The 21,426-nt window shown below is 38.0% G+C and overlaps 1 protein-coding gene across 1 annotated transcript in view; it reads right to left on the reverse strand.

Annotated features, from left to right (window-relative positions):
- The window catches only part of ACTN2 (actinin alpha 2), a 71,391-nt gene that overhangs the window by 38,134 nt on the left and 11,831 nt on the right, over positions 1-21,426 (reverse strand). Inside the window, exons 2-3 of the mRNA XM_085298281.1 lie at positions 6,694-6,808; positions 5,173-5,292 (exon numbers count right to left, since the gene is read on the reverse strand). Coding sequence (XP_085154407.1) covers positions 5,173-5,292; positions 6,694-6,808 — 235 coding nt within the window. The remainder of the gene's footprint in view (positions 1-5,172; positions 5,293-6,693; positions 6,809-21,426) is intronic.

Consider the following 21,426-nt stretch of genomic DNA (forward strand, 5'->3'; position numbering starts at 1 on the left):
AAGCCGCCTCTAGCCTTCCTCAAGAAGTGCAGCAGCTGTGGCTGCCTGGCAGCCCACTGGTGTTCTCCTGGGGAAGGAGCAAGAGGACCTGCAACAGGAGGAATCATCTCAATCCAATGTCAAATGCCAGCAGAGGTACCAGCAGAAAAGGCTGTTACTCTGCTACTTAAAAGTTGCCTGAATCCAGGGGCAACTTTTACAGAGTAGATCAGCTGCTGCTCTGGGACTTCAAATGCATGTTAAATTGTAGTAGTACACGATACAAGCTGTCATTTGAACCTGTGGCATTAACAAATGCAGTATGCAATATATCACCCATCGCTAGTCTATACTTATTTTGGCAGTATAATAATCCAAGCTTATTTACAAATGGCTATTTTTCTACTTTCCTCTTTGGATTCTACATTAATTTTCTAGAATTCTTACCTCACTTTTCCTACCTTCTTCCTCACTTTTCCATGCATTATTACTAAATATTGCTTCTGAAAGACCTCAAGTCTCTTCAAATCTCAAAACCGAACTCTTTCAGCCAAAGACAACCAAACAGCAACTMGGGCATGTAGCTGTGGATGTCTGATATGTATACGCATAGAGAAGAATTTCTTCAAATTTATAATAAACGAATGTGAATACTCAGGGGCATTGCTGATCATCAGGCAATCAATTCATAGATTTGTACGACCACTACATCGATACTTTGATCTACATATCCATATGTATACTCAGAGAATGAAAGAGCAAGAAAGGGAATTTCCTATGTTATGCCCCCAGAAATTTTTCAAGCTATCTGCCAGCTTCAATTTCTGATTATCTATTGCTAAAATAAGATAAAAAAAGACATATATGAAGGACAAGGAAAAATATCTAAACATAACGAAAACAAAGCAATAAAATGTATCAGTGATTTAAAAAAATATTAATTCATTTCAATCATTTTCTTCTACAGGCCAATAGAAGACTTTTTAATTATTTTCTTCACATTGCCTGTTTGCTCTGGGAGGAATACAGGTCCTATGCATCAGTTCAGCTCAGACTCTGACATATGCAAAACTACTGCTTTCCGGGGAAAAAGGTCTTGCTGATCTATAAGGGAAATGAAGGGAAGGGATGGAAAGAGGAAACAATAAAATGTGGCTAAGGAAAAAGCTGAGCAGAGCAGTGAGGCAAGGCTCCAAATGTTTTGCTTTCGTTTAGTACTCTGCTTTGATGTTAGGGTTTGAGGTGCTTTTTTAAATCTAACCTTCCTATAGAAGATTCACAGATCATTCAGTCTTTGATATTTCTCTCCCTACCAAGAAAAGCAATACAGAAGGGTTTCCTATTAACAGAGTACTTATCTTTTGTGCTTCTCCATATCTCAGTTCATTTCATTCAGGATACAACTACCTTGCAGATGTAGTCATTACCTTTCTTTTCTTCTTCTTCTTCTTCTTCTTCTTCTTTTTTTTTTTTTTTAACTTACAGAAAATCTCTGCATTTCCTGGTCTGTGAATGGCTATTTTTACAACTTTAGCTCTAGCTTCTTGACTCTCCTTCTTTCTCCAATGGAGAGAAAGGCTCTCCCACAGGACAGCTCAGAATAGCTACACCAGGCTCCTGCTCAGAATCACTGTTAAAGGTGATCATCTCTCTCCATCCACTCCAGATAGCCCAAGGAAATCAGCCTCCAGACACTAGAGATGGCTTTGAAGAATATGGCCCCTTAAACATATTACATTGAACTTTGCACATAAGTTCCACAGGAATCATGGTTTAATCTCTGTTTTGAGGCTCTAAAATATCCTTTTGATTGCTACCACTGTAATAAAAATTTGCATTTAAATACGAATAAAAAGCAATTTGTTTTGCCTTTTGAACACAAATTGTTCCTATGTCATTTAGTTTGTGTACGGGGGACAGAACTGTGAAAAGCTTTAACACTTTTTAAATGTTTTTTTCAAGTAAAAACACTAGCAATGCTACGAATAATCATGTCCTAGCTTACGTGCCTAAAATAGGCAGAAAATTCAAAGTATTTGGAGGTATACTCTTCACCACTCAGAGTGTCAGATAATAAAACATGATCCTCAGCAGATGCAGATACAACATTTTCATGCTTTGGAAATTAAAAAGTATCCCAAGCACTGAGGTAACTCAAAGAATGCTAAAACAGATGGGTACAGATGAGCCCACCTGATCCATGCTCACACACAGGGGTAGTTAAAGGTTAAGGAYTGATGACAACACAAGCTTAAGGAAGCTGTGCCTCCTTGCTGGCATTCATTCCCATCTGCATGCTGCAGTGACTGCCCAGTCAAAAGTGCTAAAAAACATAACAAAAGGAAAAAAATATGTGGAGAGTATTTTAAATCTAGATCAAGTTACTGATCTAGTTCCAAGGGCAGCTACAGAAATAGTTGTCAGCCCAAATGACAGGGTTGGTCTGTGAAGTGTGGGAGTAAATATGCTGGACGAGGAAGCCCAGGGACTCTTTAAACAGGTACTGGTGCCAGAGGTGAAACCATACGCAGTGGGACGTGATACTGCATAGCTGCATCAGCATGGCACTGTGCCTTAGATAACAAGTTTAGCAGAGGGAAGATGGTAAACTAGCCAGGGCACTAACTGTGTCTGGGCCAGAGCTGGCTTTACGCTCAGCCTGTTTAGAGTAGGGGTGGAAGGCACACAAATCTCTCTGCTCCTGCCCACATGGAYGTAATCTAATGAGGGTTAGTAGCCATGCTTGAGATAGTGCAGTGTCTTATAATGACAGGTTCCTCTTTGTATGTAAGCTACGATTGCAACAGTTGATTTTGTTCCTGTGCTTCCATCCAAGAATTTAAATGGGGTTTTAAAAGCTAATGAACGAAGCTTTCCTTCTAATCCCATATTTTACAGATCTGGATTTCCAGAAACAGGCAACAAAGCTTGTAGCACAGCCAAGAACATCACCTTGATCTCCTGGCTTACTAAAGCCTGCTGTTAAATACAGAAAGAAATACTTACGGCATGAACAGACATCACCTTACAGCAACTGGCTGAGCAGCTGGAAGAGGTTATTGACTTGCCTCTAGCTGTTTATCGACAACTCCCTCTCAGAGGGAATTACCTATGGTAACAGAGTAGGTAAGCACACACCAGTCACTGCCAAGAAGAGCAGCAGGGTTAGCTTAAACAATTTTAATGGCTGATCTGAGCTGTACCAGGTGCTTTGCCTTCAGGTGATGTATCAAGTGTTCTCTTGCTGCTCCCTGCTCTAAACAGCCTGGCAGTAATGAGCAATAAACAAGGCAAAATGCAGGGGACGGGAAGGCAGAAAGCAAGCCTGCTTCTCTCTGCAGCAGATATGAGCTGATGTATCTCAGCTTAAATGCCTTAGCCTTACTTAAAGAACCTAGGTGTGAAAACATTAGCCCACTATGCAAACTGTGGTCAGAACAGAATGACCACTCTGTCCCACAAGATCCTGTTCCCTTTGCTATACTCTTGTTTTCTGTCAGGAAGCTTCTGAGCCTCAGCATGACAAAATAGAGACTATCATTTGTTTGCTCCACACTATATATTGTCGGTATTTTTGTGTCAGSTATTAAACGAGCTTCTCTAGGTATGATTTTCAGTTCCTCACATAAACCGTCTCTTCAGTGCCCTCTGCTGTCTGTTTGACACCATATAGCTCTCAGAATAGCCTTTATCTGCAGACATTTAAGATAGTTACTTATTTTTCCACTGCACCTCATTTAATTGAGCAAGGGACCCAGATGCCCATCTCTCTGTAGAGTCGATGCAGGGAGCCAGACACATCCGAAAAACAGTAGAGCCCTTCTGAGATTTGAAATGACTTCAGGAATTCCCTGTCTCTCCCCTGTGGTGATATATTCCCCCAAAATATTCTCTGTTTCCAGGCCTAATGATAGATAGGAGAAATTTAGACTCAGATGGACCATTCAGTTCAGTCTAAAATGAATTAAGCATGATCCCAGAAAGACACTCTGCCCAGAAAACACCCATTTCTTGGGAGTTTGGAACTCTGGATCTAGAAACTGATCATATTCGGTGAACCACACCTGAGGAACGCACTGGGCTAGGTTAAACCATCATGGAATCATCAAATATCAACAGATGTTTCCGTTACTTCTACAGATGCCCACATCCCATGTAATGAATCTTCCTGCTCTTGTCACAACCAGAGTAAGCTCCCTGAAGTCAAGGTTTGGAAGCCAGAATAAAGATGTATACAAGACTAAGGAAATCAGATGAAAGGAAGAAAAGGCCCATAAATCCATCCAAATAGGCCTAGCAAGGTGAAAGGAGAACAGAGCTAATGCTTTTCACTATTATGGTAATGATTATGTGAAGCAGTGTGCAACTATCTTCATGGACTAGCTAATTCCAGGCACACCTTTGTCCTTTTTAAACCATCATTTCAATCTTATGGGAAACACAGCTTCACTTGCAGTGAGGCCCTGCCTTCTTTTGCTGGGAGCTTACATCTATCAGCATTTAACCAGACAACTGCATATTTTTATTTAACTAACTGAACAATAGTAGAACAACAACAGGTAATAACTTCAGTAAATAACATCCCACCCCAATTTCTTCATATGTTTAGTCTCTCACCAGCTGCCACAATTTCTTTTGATCACTGCCTTAATTCTACAGCTGAATTTTGGAAGCACAGCTGCATGCACAGCCAGCTCATAATAAAGTGGGAATAGGTCCCAGCCACCTGGCAGTGATGTCAGCCTTTGCCTTGTCTGAATAATATCTCCTAAAGATTAAAAAAAAAAATCCCAGGTTGGATGAAACACATGTTAGCACCCAACCTGATCTCTAAATAAATAATTTATTTTTAAAAATGTATAGGAAAAAGGTACAGCTCTGAAAGAAGAAACTATTATCTGAGGAAATGGAATGAAAACCCACTGAGACATTTATAGACAATTCAATTCAATCTTGGAGAGAAACAAATCTTAGAGAGTCCCTCAGTCCAACCATACCTCATCTCTCTCCAATCTCCATACATTTCCATCTCTCCTTCTTTCACAGGTGTAAGAGAGCCATCACTATTAAGAGATTTTTGAGCCACTCATATATAGAGAACAGCCAACACAAATTGGCCTGTGGTCTCTGTCAGGCTTCTTTAAGATGTGAATGCTTAGGATTTAAGATGTATTGTCAAGTTCTCCAACATACCTTCTGCACCAATTGACACAAGTTTCACTCCTTTGCTGGCGATATAATCAAGAGCTTTGTTGACATTAGCAATTTTATGGAAGCGCATCTTTCCTCTGTCTGGTTTTGGTAGTCTTTCCCCTGCAGGATAACAAATATAAGGTATTTATTGCTACATGCACCTGGCTACAGACACCCAAGTGATTAGAACTCAGAGTGAATGTGCGCTGAACCCTGTCTAAAAGTTAGCAGTTATTTTTCTGAAAGAATGTCAAATGCCTTTGAACAAAACCCCAAAGAGCAAATTCAAATTGCAGAAGCATCTGACTTAGATCTTTCTGATAAAACAGTAAAATCAGAATAAAATTTTTATGTTTGCCCTAACCACCCGGAGGATATATGACTGCTTTCTGCTTACAGATTTCTGGTTTGCTACTACTGTCTGCTTTAGAGTAGCTAAATATTAAGAAGGCAGCGTGTTCACAGAAGTGATCACCCTTACCTGTCTTACTGCAAATAGAGGCTGGATTCTATCCATTAGATTAGCATCCTTCCCAATCTGACCAAGATCTGTGGCTTTTAGCAACAAGCAGAATCAGTACAAAAGAGTGAGGAAGAAAGTTGTGCTGGGAAATATGCCAAAAAGAGGCTGGACAGAAGTTAGATGAGGACAAATACCACTGGCTGTGGGCATCTGCACCCCTCTGGACACACCTCAACTTTAACCAATAGCAGACCACCTAATTTCAGAGTAATGTTGCCATATGCTTCTATGTTTGGATGAACTTACCAAATGATCATCAGGAAGAATGATTTCTTCATTTCACTAATAATGGTCATTTGAAATATTTCTGCCCCCAGTGAAATCTAAGCAAAATTATAAACTGTCTTTTCTGTAAAAACATGTGCTTAAAATCCTCTTTCCTTTTTTTCATCTTTATTATGTGTCTGTAACTTGTATTACTACTCCCCATTCAGAGGGGCATTTTAAGTGTCTCCTGGGGACTGCCCCTTTGAATAGCAGAAGAAATGGGTGAAATAGAGATTTTGCATGTCTTAATCAAAAGGAGTTATTGGATGTTTCACCCTTCGGAAAAATTAGACTACTTACTTGTGACTAAATATTTATCTAGGCATTTTACTTCAGGCAATCACTTCTGAAAGCGATGGTCCACCAAGTAATGTCATTAAAAGCGAAATAAAACTTTTATATTAAAATTGAAATAAAATGAATCTGTAACCTAAGTATAGAGGCTTTTTAATTGTTAGAGGCTAAGACCAGGCTTTCTGGGTTTGTGGTCTGCCCAACTACCCCATCTCTGGACACTATGAACTCTCACAGGGAAGCACAGAACCATTGAACACAAGGGGGTAAGGAAAAAGCATGTTTTTTTTTTCTCCTTTTGCTTTTGCACGTTTCGTCTGCCCCTTTTAAGCCTACTTGTGATTTAAGTTGTTTTGAATTGTTAACAATTTTTGGTTTTTAAAAGACTGTTTCCGTTAGCATGCTGTAAACACATAGCAAACTTTATTTTAGCCAACCTGAGATAACTTCCAAGAGGAGCATCAATTTGAGGCCGTTCCTGAAGTCCTCCTCAATGTTCTCAATTTGTGTGCCTGCTTTCCTGAGATGGGAATTGCACCAGGCTGTGAAGGTCTGTAATAGCAAGAAAACAAACAAACAAACAAAACAAAAAAATTTGTCAATATGGCATTTTCCAAAACAAAAATGCTAAGCCATCTGAATAAACACTGCATCTCAGATTGTCAGAGCTGCCTAAGAGATTTGGATATCCAACTCCCATTCATTTTATATCCATAGGTAAGTTCAAAATTTCTATCACTGATGTTCATGAAGATCCAAAGAATAACTTGATTAGAGGCAATGTTGTGCTGGATTCTACTCACAAATGCTTCCCCTAAAAGATCAACATATAGAAACAGAATCTGTCTAATAGTTATTACTACATTTAACGTTTTGAGCACACAGTCTGTTGTTGGGACTTATCTTTTACTCATACTCCCTGAAAAGAAAGATTGATAAAGGAAGATAAAGGAAGCTATGTGGCAGCAAAATGCAGGCAGAAATATCAGCCACCCAGAACTGGCAGCCATGATAAACTGTCCATATATAGATTATCTGTGTCAGGGACAGGTAACATGCATTTCTTGTAAGTGGTATCTTGCTTGAGAGCACTTCTTCAGGATGAAGTAACAGAATAAGAAAGAGTTTATAGAGCAAGGATACCAGTGAAATTGCATTTGCTCCTATTTCCAACTACTGTGAGAAAGAGAAAGCCTTTTAAAAACATGGACAATTAAAATGGATTTTAGAAAGTTCACAGTAATTCAAGCATAGAGATTTCAAACTCAGACTCTGCATAGCAGCTCTATTTTAATTTGGTCTGCTTTATCAAGGATTTTATTTTTAAATTGTATCACACAGTTGTCAGAAAACTGTAGAATACTACAACTTTGTGAAACACACAAATGTAGATAATTAGGTTTTCAGGGTAAAAATAGTTACAAAAGCAACAAGTATTTCTCTCCTTGAAGAATCAACAAGCCTGCTTGCTTTTAACTGTAAAGATGAAAAGCAGAACTACATTTTGATCTACAGAGCTCATACACACATTAGATTACATCTGTGTGAATGAAATTAAAACAAGGATTACTAAAAAAAAATAGTAGTTAATATTAATCTGTTTTCAAATAGTGTCTACTTCTCAGTCTTCTGAAAAATTCTTCTTGCTCTTCAGTTACTGTGAGGATATATAAAGTAAGTTTGTATTTAACAGGTATTTAACAAGTTTGTATTAACAGGTAACCAGATATTTAATTCTAGGTACATAACAAGGTCATACATTTTGGTAAGTTAGACTTCAGCTACCTAAGATTGTCAGAAATTTGGTATTTCCCTTTTTTTGCTATTTCAAATGTGCAATAGTTTTTTAAACCATATATGTAAGTAGTTTCAAAAACAAAATATACCCTAAATCCTCCTTTTCAGTAAGAAATTTCCTTTGCCCCTATTTTTTCTTGCTTGGTTTCTTAGACTATTTAATTTCTGGTAGCTCAGAATAGGAACAACCAGTAGAAGGCGGCAAAAACTTCTCCTTGGAAATAAATCATGTAAATACTGAATAGTTTCTACACTTTAAGAATACATGGCTCAAATGTTCAAAAACAGTTTATTCTTAAAAACGCAAGTTTATGTTAGAGAATTACATTCTGATTGTTGTTAACTTGATTCAATTTATGTAAAGAATTCTTGCAGCTTGCTGGGCTCTTTCCTCTGAGCTCCCACAGTGGCCAAGGACCAGCCTGCAGGACATGTGATTTCTTCTGGCAACCTGCAGCTTGATCTCTGCAAATCTCTTTCTTCAGGATCGCCAACTTTATCCCATATACAAGATCTGTTGGGCACCTACCATGTGACAAAAATGCAAGTCTCCCCACCTTGTGATGGGAAACATCTGGTCCTTTGGTGAGGAACTGATTTTTTTATAGGTACGTGACAGGGGATACTGAATATACTAGGGATATTGCCAGTCATAAAACATGAGTTGCTGCAGAGTGCAATTCTCAAAATACCCCCTCAAATTCATGGCTGGTGCAGGAGAATTAGTGGATTTATCAGAAGGTAAAAGTTAAAAGAAGCCCTCCCTCTGCTCCTGGAAAGTAGAGAGCAGTAAAAAATTCCTCTTCCTGAGCTGGATAAACCTTGCTTCCATCAAGCTCTTCTTCAGCGGCAAGTTATCTGTGAGCTCTCTTTTCCAGTTCTGTCTGCTTTTCCTCTAACTGAAAGGAAGAAGCAAGAAGCCCTGTGGATTTTCAGGAACTGTGCAGCGAAATCCATAATTCTATATAGTCAGAAAAAAGAGGAGAGGGAAGACAGTATTGGGAGCTGTTCTGGGCCAGGGTCATGTTGACCTGCAGAGGACGGGTTGCTGGCAGAGSCATGAGAAAGTTGTTCTGTGTGTAGATGGAGGTAAGTGAAGCTGCAGCTGAGGTATCTCTGCAAATACCTCTATTTAAATAAAGGGCCACGTTAGGTTGAAAAGTAGAGTCAGTCATGAAGGAAAAGCATACTTAATTTCAGGAGAATTTGCTTTACTGAGCTCACGGCAGCCCTAAAACTAGTTTGTGCTAGGCATCACAGCAGGGATATCAGACACTTCTCCCCCCAGGGCTGGACATGATGCAGTAGAGACTTAGGATGGTATTTGGTATTTGGTTTGGATCATTATATGGTTAGGATCTAGTTTATAAGACAAATTTGCCTCCAGCAGTATCTTGTTCTAGCGATATGTRTCCAATAGGCTTAACACCATATTAAGTTATTTGCAAATACTGGAAAAAGATAACAAGGATCATTTGAAGAAGCAATATTATGATAATATAGAAAAAACAGCTGCAGGCACTCAAGGGTAAATGCACATGAACTTTACATGGCAATTTGGCAGTAAATATTAGAAAGCTGAACTAGCAAATGAAAGAGCCTTTCATAAATTGCTTAAGTGATGGGTGTATGCCTATCTGCAGATACTATYGCAGTTTGTAGAATTGTTCTTCAAATTAAACTCAAGGGGTAGAGCCATTTCTATCTCTTCTCTTAGGCATTTATGGTGGACACYTTTACTTTGTACCACTCAAGAAAATGAGTTTTTCCCATTTTTCATTTCACTAAGGGCTTAATGCCAATGATCCTACCAGTCTAATGGTCATAAAATATATATCTAATYCCCTAGTGTGAAAAAAACTACTTCTCACTTAACCCTTTAAGGAGAAATGGAATCGTGTACTTCCTAGCTCATACATACCTAACTACATATAATACAACAAAAGCAAATTAGAAGCTTGTCTACCTCTAATCTCACCGTGGACCTCTACTTTGCCTCTACAACAGCACATATAATTTACTGGGTGCCTTCCTGATAGATAAAGAATACAGTTTTATTCAAAGATCCCAAACAGTTTACAAATAATTTAAATATTTCCTCTCAGAGATGGATATTTTTATGGAACAGAATTTGCTGACGGACAAACTGAGGCACAGAAGCTCACTGAATCTTGGTGGCAAAACTAGAAACATAGTGCTCGATGTTCCAGCACTCAGTACTGTCTCCTAATCCCTAAATAATGCCTCTTCTGTCCTGATCTATACACTTCTTTTCATTTTATAAAGAAACCAAGCAGCCAATCTTGTTATGATAAAAGCAAGGAAAGGATGCTACTACTGCTGAGTCAAGCTATTTTCAATAAACAGTTTGTTTTACGGGCTACCTTTTTAAATCTGTAGATTATTTACAGTTCTTTCTAGCTGTATAGGGTCTTGTAACTGGAACTGTATCATTTTGAATGAAAAACTTGGTCTTAACAACAAAGCCTCCATTCATGAGATAAATTAAATTCTGCTGAAGCGCTGTACTACACATGGATTCTGAATTTTCACTATCTACATTGAGATAGTCTAGATTTATTTTCTGTATATAAATAAAAGATCTGGATTGTCTATCTAAACTACAGTTTCTCAGAGCTATCTGTTTTACCAGTGCACTCCCTCTGTTCATGAAATACTGCTATCCATTTACTACAGTTGTCTTGTGCCTCGTGGAAAGCACAACCGCAGTATATTCTAGAAAATTTTCTGCATATGATTTCACAACCTGGTACCTTCCAAGTTCACATTCTTTCCTAGGTCTAAACATGGTTATAGAGATGCTACTTCAGAAAGTATTTATTACCTGTTGCAGTGGAGTAATCATTAAGTCACTGTATTAAAGCTACCGCAAAACTTCACTTGCAAATTATAATACTTCGTACAATCCACATTTTACATCTCTCATCCTTCCATTCGTATTGTGATCCCATTTGTTAAACTGTCATAGGCCTTAACTATCAGTACTATTAATAGTTATTAAGAAACAATTCAAAGCATGCTTAAGTCCTGGAGATCAAGATACAATCAGCATATAGTACCCTGCAAATTTATAATCCTCTGGGATTTAGAAACTATTAAATGACTTAGACAAAGCAAATTCCTTTTTCTGCTGAACTGTACAGGCATATCAGATTGCCTGGAAAAATAAGGCAGGACTGAAGGCACAAAGCTGAATACCAGGAGGGATACAAATATGTGCCTTAAAGGCTAGACTTTTCTTTTTAGAATTTATTTACCAGAGGTAGACTCTACAAAAGAAATAAAAATCTCCTCTCTAAAGCTATTACTACAAAAGAAAGCTTGCTGACATTCCAGCACAAGAGAACACAGAGAAGGGGATGCAGACAGGAAGCCTAAGTGTTAGCAGTCCCCTAAATAAATTTATTCTTAATGCACTATTAATTGTCTACTACTGTCACAGTTCTATTTTGGAAAAGCTGACTCTAGAAAAAGAACAGTTGCTGATGTTCTATGTCCCCTTACCCTCACTGTGAAGACTGTCAGTATAATTTGCAGAATTTGGATTCACAGATCTGTGTTGGAAAAGGGTGTATCCCATGAAATAAACTTATGAGGCCATCTCCTTAGGCCAGTTTATTTTTGCAAACACTTGAGAAGAAGAATTGCAATGTAGGGGGTGGAAGAAGGAGATATCCCTCATTAACTATCAAACAAGTGCAGCTAACATCAGAAATAACAGAGTAAGTCTGCTCTGTAATGCAAATATTTTTATATATGCATAAGGGAGGACATGCTTTGACAGAAGAAGTGATGTTTCTGAGAGCTGAACAGTACCACGCTCCTGAGAAAGCCCACATATACTTTGTATGTGGGTGTAATGATAACTTACTTTTGATATCTCGAAGCAATTGCCTCGAAGCAATAAAACAAGAAGGATGCTATAATAGCAAGCTTCACACGAGCATGTGACAACAGGGATAAAGTGAACTGAGAAAGCATCAGTTACCATCCTCTCCAATACTCTTACTCACCAATGGGTCACAAGACAATTTGATACATCTGCCAAAAACACGACGTAAATTTATAGTTTGCCACTGACASTGAGCTTAAAAAAGTACATCATGAAAATAACAGCATAGCTTGCATGGGGAYGTGCACAGGGGATACCCTCTGCAAGCTCCGGATCATTTATTCACTCGTGCTCAAACCTGAAATCGAGAAGCGGATCAGGCCCCATGAAAGGTTGGAGAGCCACAGCCTGTTTTAGTACGTGTATCTCGTAACAAAGATTAACAGTGTTTTTGACACCTTCCAACTCAAAACAATTTCTGTCCGCCACAATATTTACAAATTTTAAAAAGTAATAYTGGCTTTAAAATGCATATGCCTGATTGTTTGCCCCCCTCTAGTGCAGACTATTGGCCTACATGAATCATTTCTTTTGGTGTTTCTAGTCCCTTCTGTAACATTTCCATAAAAGACAGACAAAATTCAATGGCAACCTATGAAACTATGAAAAATACTGCTCTGATGGGAAACATAATACTTCCTGTATCTGTTTAGTAAAGCAGAAGCACAACTTATTTTACGTGGACTTTAAATTCTAATACTCAGAGCAGGAAGACACACCTAAAGAAAATTAACTTCAAATATAAATAATCAGCATTGCTCAATCTAGTAAACATTTGTTAATATGTACAGGTATATGTTTTATCTCTAATTTTCTCAGTCTGATGGGACCATTTCTTAAACCTCTCTGCTTTAAAGCACTTCTCCCAAAGTATTTTTCCCCTCCACTTGTGCTAGCTGAGCGTCTTCATTACTTCCAGCCTAAATGGGATGCAGTGATTCACTCTGCAGTTATACAGGACATTACTGTGTTCTGAGCACATGGGAAGAGCGTTACAGAAAGCTCTGCCAGAACATTCCCGCTAGAGAAGACCGATGTCTCCCTTTGAAGAATCGCCAGTCTCTGTCTGTTATCCGCATTTAAAAATGTAAGTTGTGATCCTGCAACATGATCTCCTAGCTCCTGTGTCCGTACATCATTCTAGTGACTTCAGGATCAGAGCCTTYCTCTGGGCTCGGGATACAGTCTGCATTAGCCCTTGTCTTCTTTAATATTTAATTCTGCTCCCAGAATAGGAAGCATGAAGGTGCAAAGCAGCAGAAAATTGGATAGCATTTACAAATTAACATTATGTGAACTAACAAGTAAACACGGTATCTTGCAGATGTTTCTAGAACATCTAGAACAGCTGTATTTTTAGTGYATGTCATGCATGAATATATTTGTATGAATGGAAAATAAATAAAATACTACATGTAATTTACTAGTTTGAACCATTATTAACTGCCCYCCTTACTCTTTTTTTCTCCTGTGCAGAAGAAGCCTCCATGCACTTGGTACATGCTAATAAAATAACTAGAGTAACTATAGTAGTAAAGGTGGTTCACCAGTTCACTTCACTCATGCTAAAACACTTCAAAAAGCAAAATGGGATTTAAAAGCTAAACAGACCAGAGCACAGCTACAATTCAACTGAAGCACAGTGAAAGCATGGTAAAGGATGCCACAAAGGCTGGGGTGGGGGAAATGTTTAGCGTATTCCAAAAGGCCATCAGAAGGAAACCCCCAAATTACACACGGTTTGTGAAAGCCAAATTCCTGGGAACAACAGCAAGGATAGTATGGACCCATCTCACAAAGAAAGYTAGTGGAAAATCTATCATAAGGTCCCCAAATCCAAAGTTGAGGAAAGCCCATTCTGCTCCAGCATGTCCATCTATCAGGCTGAACAGGTGATATCAGAGATGATAAGTYAGCGTATTTTCCACTATCAGCAGATCAGCTCCAATAACCAAGGGAATTTCTYCCCCATTCCTTAATTTTATCATTCTTAGGAGACATAGTCAAAGGGATACTTTCAGTACACAGGACGTAGCACGTCTCACTAGTGTTCTTCTGTGTTCTGCTCACATAGAATAGCCTGGAAAGACCTTGGTCCTCACAAAACAGTTGTCTTAATCCCGTGTGAGGCTAGGGCTCCTTCAAACATGCAACCCCCTCCCAGCACTTTATGACTGCATGTCCATTTTATGGTGATTATCATTGCCCCCCAAAAAACAAAGCATGTAAATATCCCTTCAAAAATAACTTTGCGAGGCTGAACCCTGACAAATGTCCAGAAGATTAGGGAGCATTTTGTTACAAAGTAATGTTAGTTCTTTCTTTCGGAGGAGACAAGACAAAGGTTATGTTGTCACATTGGTATAAAACAGACGAAAACTCAGAAGGCAGGAAGTTTTAAGGGAAACTCAGTATGGGTCATTGTCTGCATTGTTCTCCACTCATCGTTTTTTATCTTAAGGGAAAAACAGGAAGGAAGGAAGAGGACTGGTTTTCCAAGGCCTTTGGAAGGGGTAAAACTGGTAAAATATAGCAGAACTTCTAGGAATACGGAAATAGTATCTTTTACTACATCACCTGCAATAGTTGGAAAAGACAGAGAAGCTTTCAGGCACACAACCRCACCTTCACATGTGGGACAGAAGTATCAATCTTAAGTGTGAAAATTCAGATAAGTTTTCAGAGAAATCAGGACTTTAATGGATCGTGGGTATAATGCTATTACTGCCCTATTTCCTGGAGGAAGCTCCTTACTTTTACATTACTGCTGATGACACTTACTCACCTATGAAAGCAGTTTTACAGCAGCAGGTATATACATGATCCAAATGTGTGATTCTTCAAAATGCATGCAGTGCCACAGGGTCATCCAGTCATCTGTTTTCATCAGCTTTAAATATTTGCTGCCTATTTTAAATGTACTTTTTATCAGAAACATTAACATTAAAAAAATAAGAGCATACACAGTGTTTGAAATCCTATCTGAAGACAAAAAGTGTTCAGGATCTATAGGGCAATTATGGTCTAAAACTGTTCTTCATTTTTGTAATTCCAAGAATTCACTCAAATAAGAGAACTCAGTTTAGAAAAATAATACAGGAGACAACACTGCAGTAAGAAACTTTGGCAAAGCAGGGGCATGGTTTTACTGTCCATTATGAAAACTGCAAGTTATGTTTACTCTATCTTTACAATATAAATGAAACCTAYCTTGTTATTTCAGAGAAAGTGTGATTCCTTGAATTAAGGAAATGGAAAAACATGAATTGTCATAAAAAAAAYAACCACCTGCTTTTGGTGTGTTCTTTTTAATTCTGAATATTTTTAGCACTTTTCTATAACTAACCACATGTAGTATGTTTTGTAATAAACAGAAAGCACAGTCTTATAGGTGATAAAYGGTTTGGAAGATTTTACTCATGCAGGAGTAGTGGGAAATAGCACTAGACAATTAACATCACTTGTTGCAGAATTCCATATTATAATTAAAAAATTAAACTTCCAAGGACAAGCAAGCACAAACTTACATAGTGCTACCTTTCTAAACCTGCATTTAGGTACATCCATGTCCTCCCCTCACAGTTTTGCCTATCTAAACTCTAGTGATTCTTTCTCGATGCACTAGTTAGAATATTTTGAGGATCCTACCAGGACACTCAAGAAACAGTGTGTCTTTTATGTCACATAGTTCAGCTGGCAGCAATAGCAATAGTCTATCTGGGAGGAAAACTAAACACAAAACCTTAGRAGAAACAAGGAGTGTTTAGCAAGTCAAAGAGTAGTTTATTGCTATTAGTGATGAGTAATGGTTCACCATTAAGCAGAAGGGCTTTTAAGCGTTCTACTGGAATTTGTCCTGAGCCATTCTTCAGTTGCTCCTTTAGATGATACAATACTGTATACACTTAAAACATTTGAATATTGCATGAAAATAATGAGTCTGTGAACATGTGAAATGAAAACAGTTCAAACTAAACCTGACAAATCAGTAAAATGTCTTGAAGAAAGCTCTATGCAGATTAGCAAGGAGAAATGTGAAGTTCTGCTCTTCTCCAGTAACAAGTGACTGCAAAGAATATAGGATGGAGAACTACTGGCAGGGTAGCAGCACTGAGGAAAACGATCTGGGAATGACAGTGGATCACAACTGAACCTGATTCAAAAGTGTCATGCTGTTATAAAGGCAAACACCACACTGGAATGCATATATAGGAAAACTGTCTCTAGATATCTGAAGTATTTCTTCCATTCTACTCAGGGCTGGAAAGTTTTGGGTGGAATATTGTCCCTGCTTTTTGGCACAAAATTCAAGAGCATGGACCAGTTGGAGAGAATCCACAAAACAGCCATGAAACCCATCAAATTTTAGAAAACTTAATCTATGAAAACTATAGATTGGGGTACTTTAATCCTGAGAAGTTTGAAAATAGACTGATAGTTGTCTCAACCTTTTAACAGTTCAGAGTAGAGAAGAAGAGAATAAAATATTTCTCTGTGTTCTCTGAAGACAGAACAAAGACTCATGAGCTGAAATAAGTAAGGAATATTTAGATTATTTTTAACTCTAAAGGTAGTGAAATATTGGAAGACATTGGCTGGGGAAAACGTGAAGTCCTTATTCTTGGAGATCGTCAAGAAAATATTGGATAAATGTGTCAGGAATAGCAGGAGCATATCTGATTCTGCCTGAAAGTAGGGAACTCTTCCAGTCATACTTTCTATGATGTTCATGGAAGATTCCCATCTACACCACAGCCTTAAAAAGGGAGAAGAAGCAAGACTATTCTGTGATAGAGAGGCCCTAAAATTTACCATATATTTTTTATCCAAAGACTACAAAATAAGAAGTCATTTAGCAGAGGACAACCCCCTTTTAGGAATCTAAGCACTTGGCATGCTACAGATTGCTGTAACCCTTGTTTCTCTCAGAGTATTTTCTCTGTGCTGATCCCTCCTTCTCTCTCCTAGCTTCAGATGATCCTCTGATTTCCTTTAGGAAAAAGAATATTGAGGAAGGTTTGGCAGATATTGGTGAAAAATAAAATAAAAGGGTGAAGACAAAATAAGTCAGGAAACAAAGGCAATGAAATGTAATAGGACGGGGGGGGGGAAAGAAGATTAAAAGTCAGTGGATGGAAAAACATTCAGGGAAAGTTAAATATGATGCAAATTAAAGTGAAAATGGAAACACCAATCTGSTCTATGGGTATCAGAATAATCATTACATTTCCCAGGATCGGTGTTATGATCCAGGAGTAGAAATCTTGATATTCATGTTTTTGTCCCAGTTTTGCTAGACTTTGTTAAGTCATTTAAGACAGGAATTTAAAAAAGGTTTTTATTGACCTAAATGCTGAACATTTTATGATCCATGATTCTTCATCTGCGATGAGAAGCCATTTAACACCAATATGAGCAGATGTTAGCCACCTCTGAGTACTTTTTAGTGTTCCGCTTCTGTATTCAAGGATAATGAGAATAATAAACCCTTCATATTCCACAGCACTATTCTGAGAAATAACTCACTGTTGCTTTTCAGGTACTCAAACACTACCTTGAAAAAAGCCCAATAAAGACATGGTAGCAAGAAACATTTAGAAGGCTGGCAAAGCTATAAAAGTGCTGTAAATGAAAAAGTGTAAAATAAATCAAAATCATAACCTACTGCAAGCAGATGGAAAACAACACATAATAATTACCAACATCTTTAGCATTTGTTCTCAGTCATCCAAAGTTAATTTGACATTTAAAGAAGTCAAAGCTAGCTGTTCCGCATAAGCCAGTTATCTACCACTGTAAATCTAGCTGCATGCTAAGYGTCTTTCCCTCCTAGTCCTTAAAATCTTAATGAATTATGAAATGTGCCAGCCATGTAGGTATGGAGAAAGAAGTCTTCTGTGTAGGAAACTCTAAGAATAGCAATAGCTGTGAATAATCCCACAGATGTAATTCGAGAAAACATATTTACATACAGGGAATTGTTTTAACTTTTACCTCTAGAATGAAAGGTCTCTGCCCCAAACCCTCACTACTAAGGCCACTTTTGGACATCTCCAATGAAGCTGCCATTTCTGGCAGTTTAAGTGATATGGACACCTGTCCCTCCCAGAGCTAAACTAAGACTACAACTCATCTCACAGACACTACCAAACAGCCTGCATGCGTTAGCAACCTTGTCACTTATTCACCTGGCCTGGATTCAAAACATTGACCTAGAAGTGAAAGGTTTCCCCCAGCCATCCAGTCTCAACCTGTAAATTAAAAGTCCATCCCCAATAAAAGGTTATCGTTCATCATGAGTTGGGGTGAAGGAGCTATTAGAATAATACACTTGGAAGGCTTAGCAATAGTGAAATGCTTTCAATTAATATTGCCACCACCCTGCTAAGGGCTGACAAAGGCAAGATTTTGCAAGTCAGCTTTCTCCTGGATGAGACAGACTATTTTTGCAGAATAGTTTATTTACATTAAATGCAGAAATCCTTGAACAAAGCTGATCACAAATAGCATCCAGACAATACCCTCTTTGAGAAGACTCTGTCTGAACAGCAATGTCATGTTGTCCTGTAAGAGCTCTGTATAATTAATTCTAGCTCAATGGAGTACAATGGGGAGAAATCTTTTGCTGTCTGCAATAATCTTACCTCACTATTTCCCCTCCTATTTCAAAAAGAATATGAATCATGTAATTTACAGTTATRCACTATATCTCCAGTGACTGTATCCCGCTTGTCTTCTATGTAAAGTAACAAGTATGCTAACATGTATTAGTATCTCCTGGTGATCCTTGTCACAAAAGCAGTAATACCTTACAATTTTTTGATTGCTTACAGTTCTTTACTGCATTAAAAAGTGCAAGGTAAAAGAAAGAGTGAAAGTTACCATATAATGAACAGAAGAATGTAGTTACAAAATATTAAGTAAATGGCATAATCTGTGAAGAAAATGTGAAGTTCACAGATTACCAACAAATCTCCCAGTTAGACTAGTGCCCATATTAAATTATTTTCTCTAATGAGAGTGAAAAGACAAGTGAGTAAAGACTTTGAAGGATTCAGCATTTGAGTCCTTGCCTTACCACAGCTTTTTGTTTAACTTTTTTTCAAGTAATCAAACCTCTTTATGCCTCTGTCCAAAATCCTTATCCCTGAGCTGAGATTTAAATGTGCCACAAAGACTGAGTGTTCCAAATGCAGAATTAGGAGGACTCTGCTGATCTCCAAAACTGATGGATGGTGGGATAGCTTCGGGTGTTCACACAAATCTAAAATGCTGAAGCAAGCGAATGAGCTTCTACTTCACAAGCCTCAAAAACAATCATTGGTGAAAAAAGTGGCWGTGAATCAAGCACATTCAGAAGCACAGTTGTTAAATGGGAGTAAAGTTGAAGAATAAACAAACAAACAACAAAGGGACTAATGGAACAAATGCAGTTTTGAATAATCTATTTTTGGCCATTGGCTAAAATGATTTTGTATTTCCCTTGGAGCAAAAGTTTATGAACAAGTTGATCTCTTTTAGTAAATCATATTGTTCTAGCAGTTAATAATTTAACATTTCACAGATCACATTATTTTTTTACATGCAGTACAATGCCAAATTCTGCCATTCAAAATGGCCCCTACTGAAATTTGCAGAAACACAGAAGCATCAGCCCCAAGGACTCGTGCCTGCTCGATAGAGACGGTGCTCTCGCACGCCATGGCTGAGCGTTCCGCATCCAGACTGAACCTCTGAGGGCTRCGTCAGGTGTTTGCACACAGCAAAACAATAGTTACTAGGGTAAACTAACTTTACAGCTTACTAACCAAATACTRTCTGTTCTAATATACTGCACTTCGCAGAGCTTGAGTTTACACTATAAAAACAAGTCATTCCGACATTGCAGCTTAAAGCAGTACAGCTATAGCAAATATCTTACAGTCTTCCACATCACAAAGTATTTTACAACACAAACCTTTTTGCAACCCATACCTACAGAGAAGCCAGTTCACTCCCAGTTGGGAGAGAGTACTAAAACAGATTTATCACTACACTGCACAAAGCTGTGTACAGCAAAAAAAAAGTACCAATTTTTATAAGAATTTTAATGGACTCTATCACTTATGCAATAAAGACTCCATCTWTATATTTATGTAAGAGATATATATTTATAACTCATAAAGCACTGTCCTAAAGATATCCCCTCCCAATTAGGCAGGACTTGAGGAACCTAAGCAAAGGACTTGTAGAGCATGAAGTGTGTACGGCTGTTAGAAACTCCAGTGAATTGATGCATGGATCATATACAGATTTAACTACTGAAAAACTAAGAAACAGGCAGACAGAGAAAAGTATTTAGTATGTAATGGGATCAAAATATCCAAATAAAAGTTGAACTGTTATATGGCAAAAAGAAATCCATATCTCTACATGGTTCAGCAAGAGTTAATTCTGAAGCACAACCTTCCATGTTCCTTCCTTCAGTATTTCCACCTCACAAGATTATCAACGAACTGGAAGGCATCTTGAGAAAAGGAATTCACAGTAAAATGCTACCAGGATTGAAGGGARCAGTTCAGTAATGGAAAAAAAAAAAGAAAAAAGAAAAAAAGAGGCTAGCCATCCTTCTATTTTCTCTCTCCTATATTCTTTCTCAGCTGTACAACTCTCTTTTGCTATYAGGGAATAAAAGTAGAACCTCTTGAGAGTTAAAAATAGAGTGTGGGTAATCCAAAAAGGGTCTTGAATGTAGCGGTGGTTCTGCAGAGGCAAATCAGCCTATGTGCTTTATAAAGTGAATGTGATAAGTTCTTCAGACTGATGYTTTCTCTCGAGTATTTTAAACAATGAACCTGCATTACTACTGCCCCACCAGTGCCAAATGAACCTTCCTATTAGGAGACCTTATTTCCAATTCTCCTTCCCAGGACTCAGGGCCTTCTTCCACCAGCTATGCCCTACAGTTCTTGTCTGGTTTACTAAGAATTCCTGCACTACTATGGAAAGTGCTGCCTTTTTTTTTTTTTTTTTTTTTTCCCCAGAAGATACATATATAAATAATCAAATGCTATTTATGGTGCCATGAAATAAATATTCACATATTATAGTATGGAAGAAACTAAAGGTATGCTCTCTGGAAATAGAAGGATTAATTAAAGTAGGCTAATCCAGGATTTAGTTGACTGGATTTCCAAATGTCTTTCCCTTGCTTTCTCTGTTCATTTTCTTCACTGTGCTGTCTRTATCTACTAATTATATACTGCATTGCCAGGTGAGTAAGTAAATCCATTATAAATTAGTCAAAACAGTCAGTCAGAGTGGGATGAAAGTATTTTCCTGCCCAATTTATCAACATTCTTTAAAACACTTTGATAAGCAGAAAAGCATGTCTTCTASTTGACAAAGTTACAAAAGATCTTGCAAGCATTTTCAATGGCACACACTTCAGTACACATCTGCTTCGGTTTTAAGTCTCTGA

Source organism: Rhea americana, unplaced genomic scaffold (assembly GCF_003343005.1).
Source record: "Rhea americana isolate MKP2758 unplaced genomic scaffold, rheAme1 scaffold_137, whole genome shotgun sequence".
In the NCBI taxonomy this organism is placed as follows: domain Eukaryota; kingdom Metazoa; phylum Chordata; class Aves; order Rheiformes; family Rheidae; genus Rhea; species Rhea americana.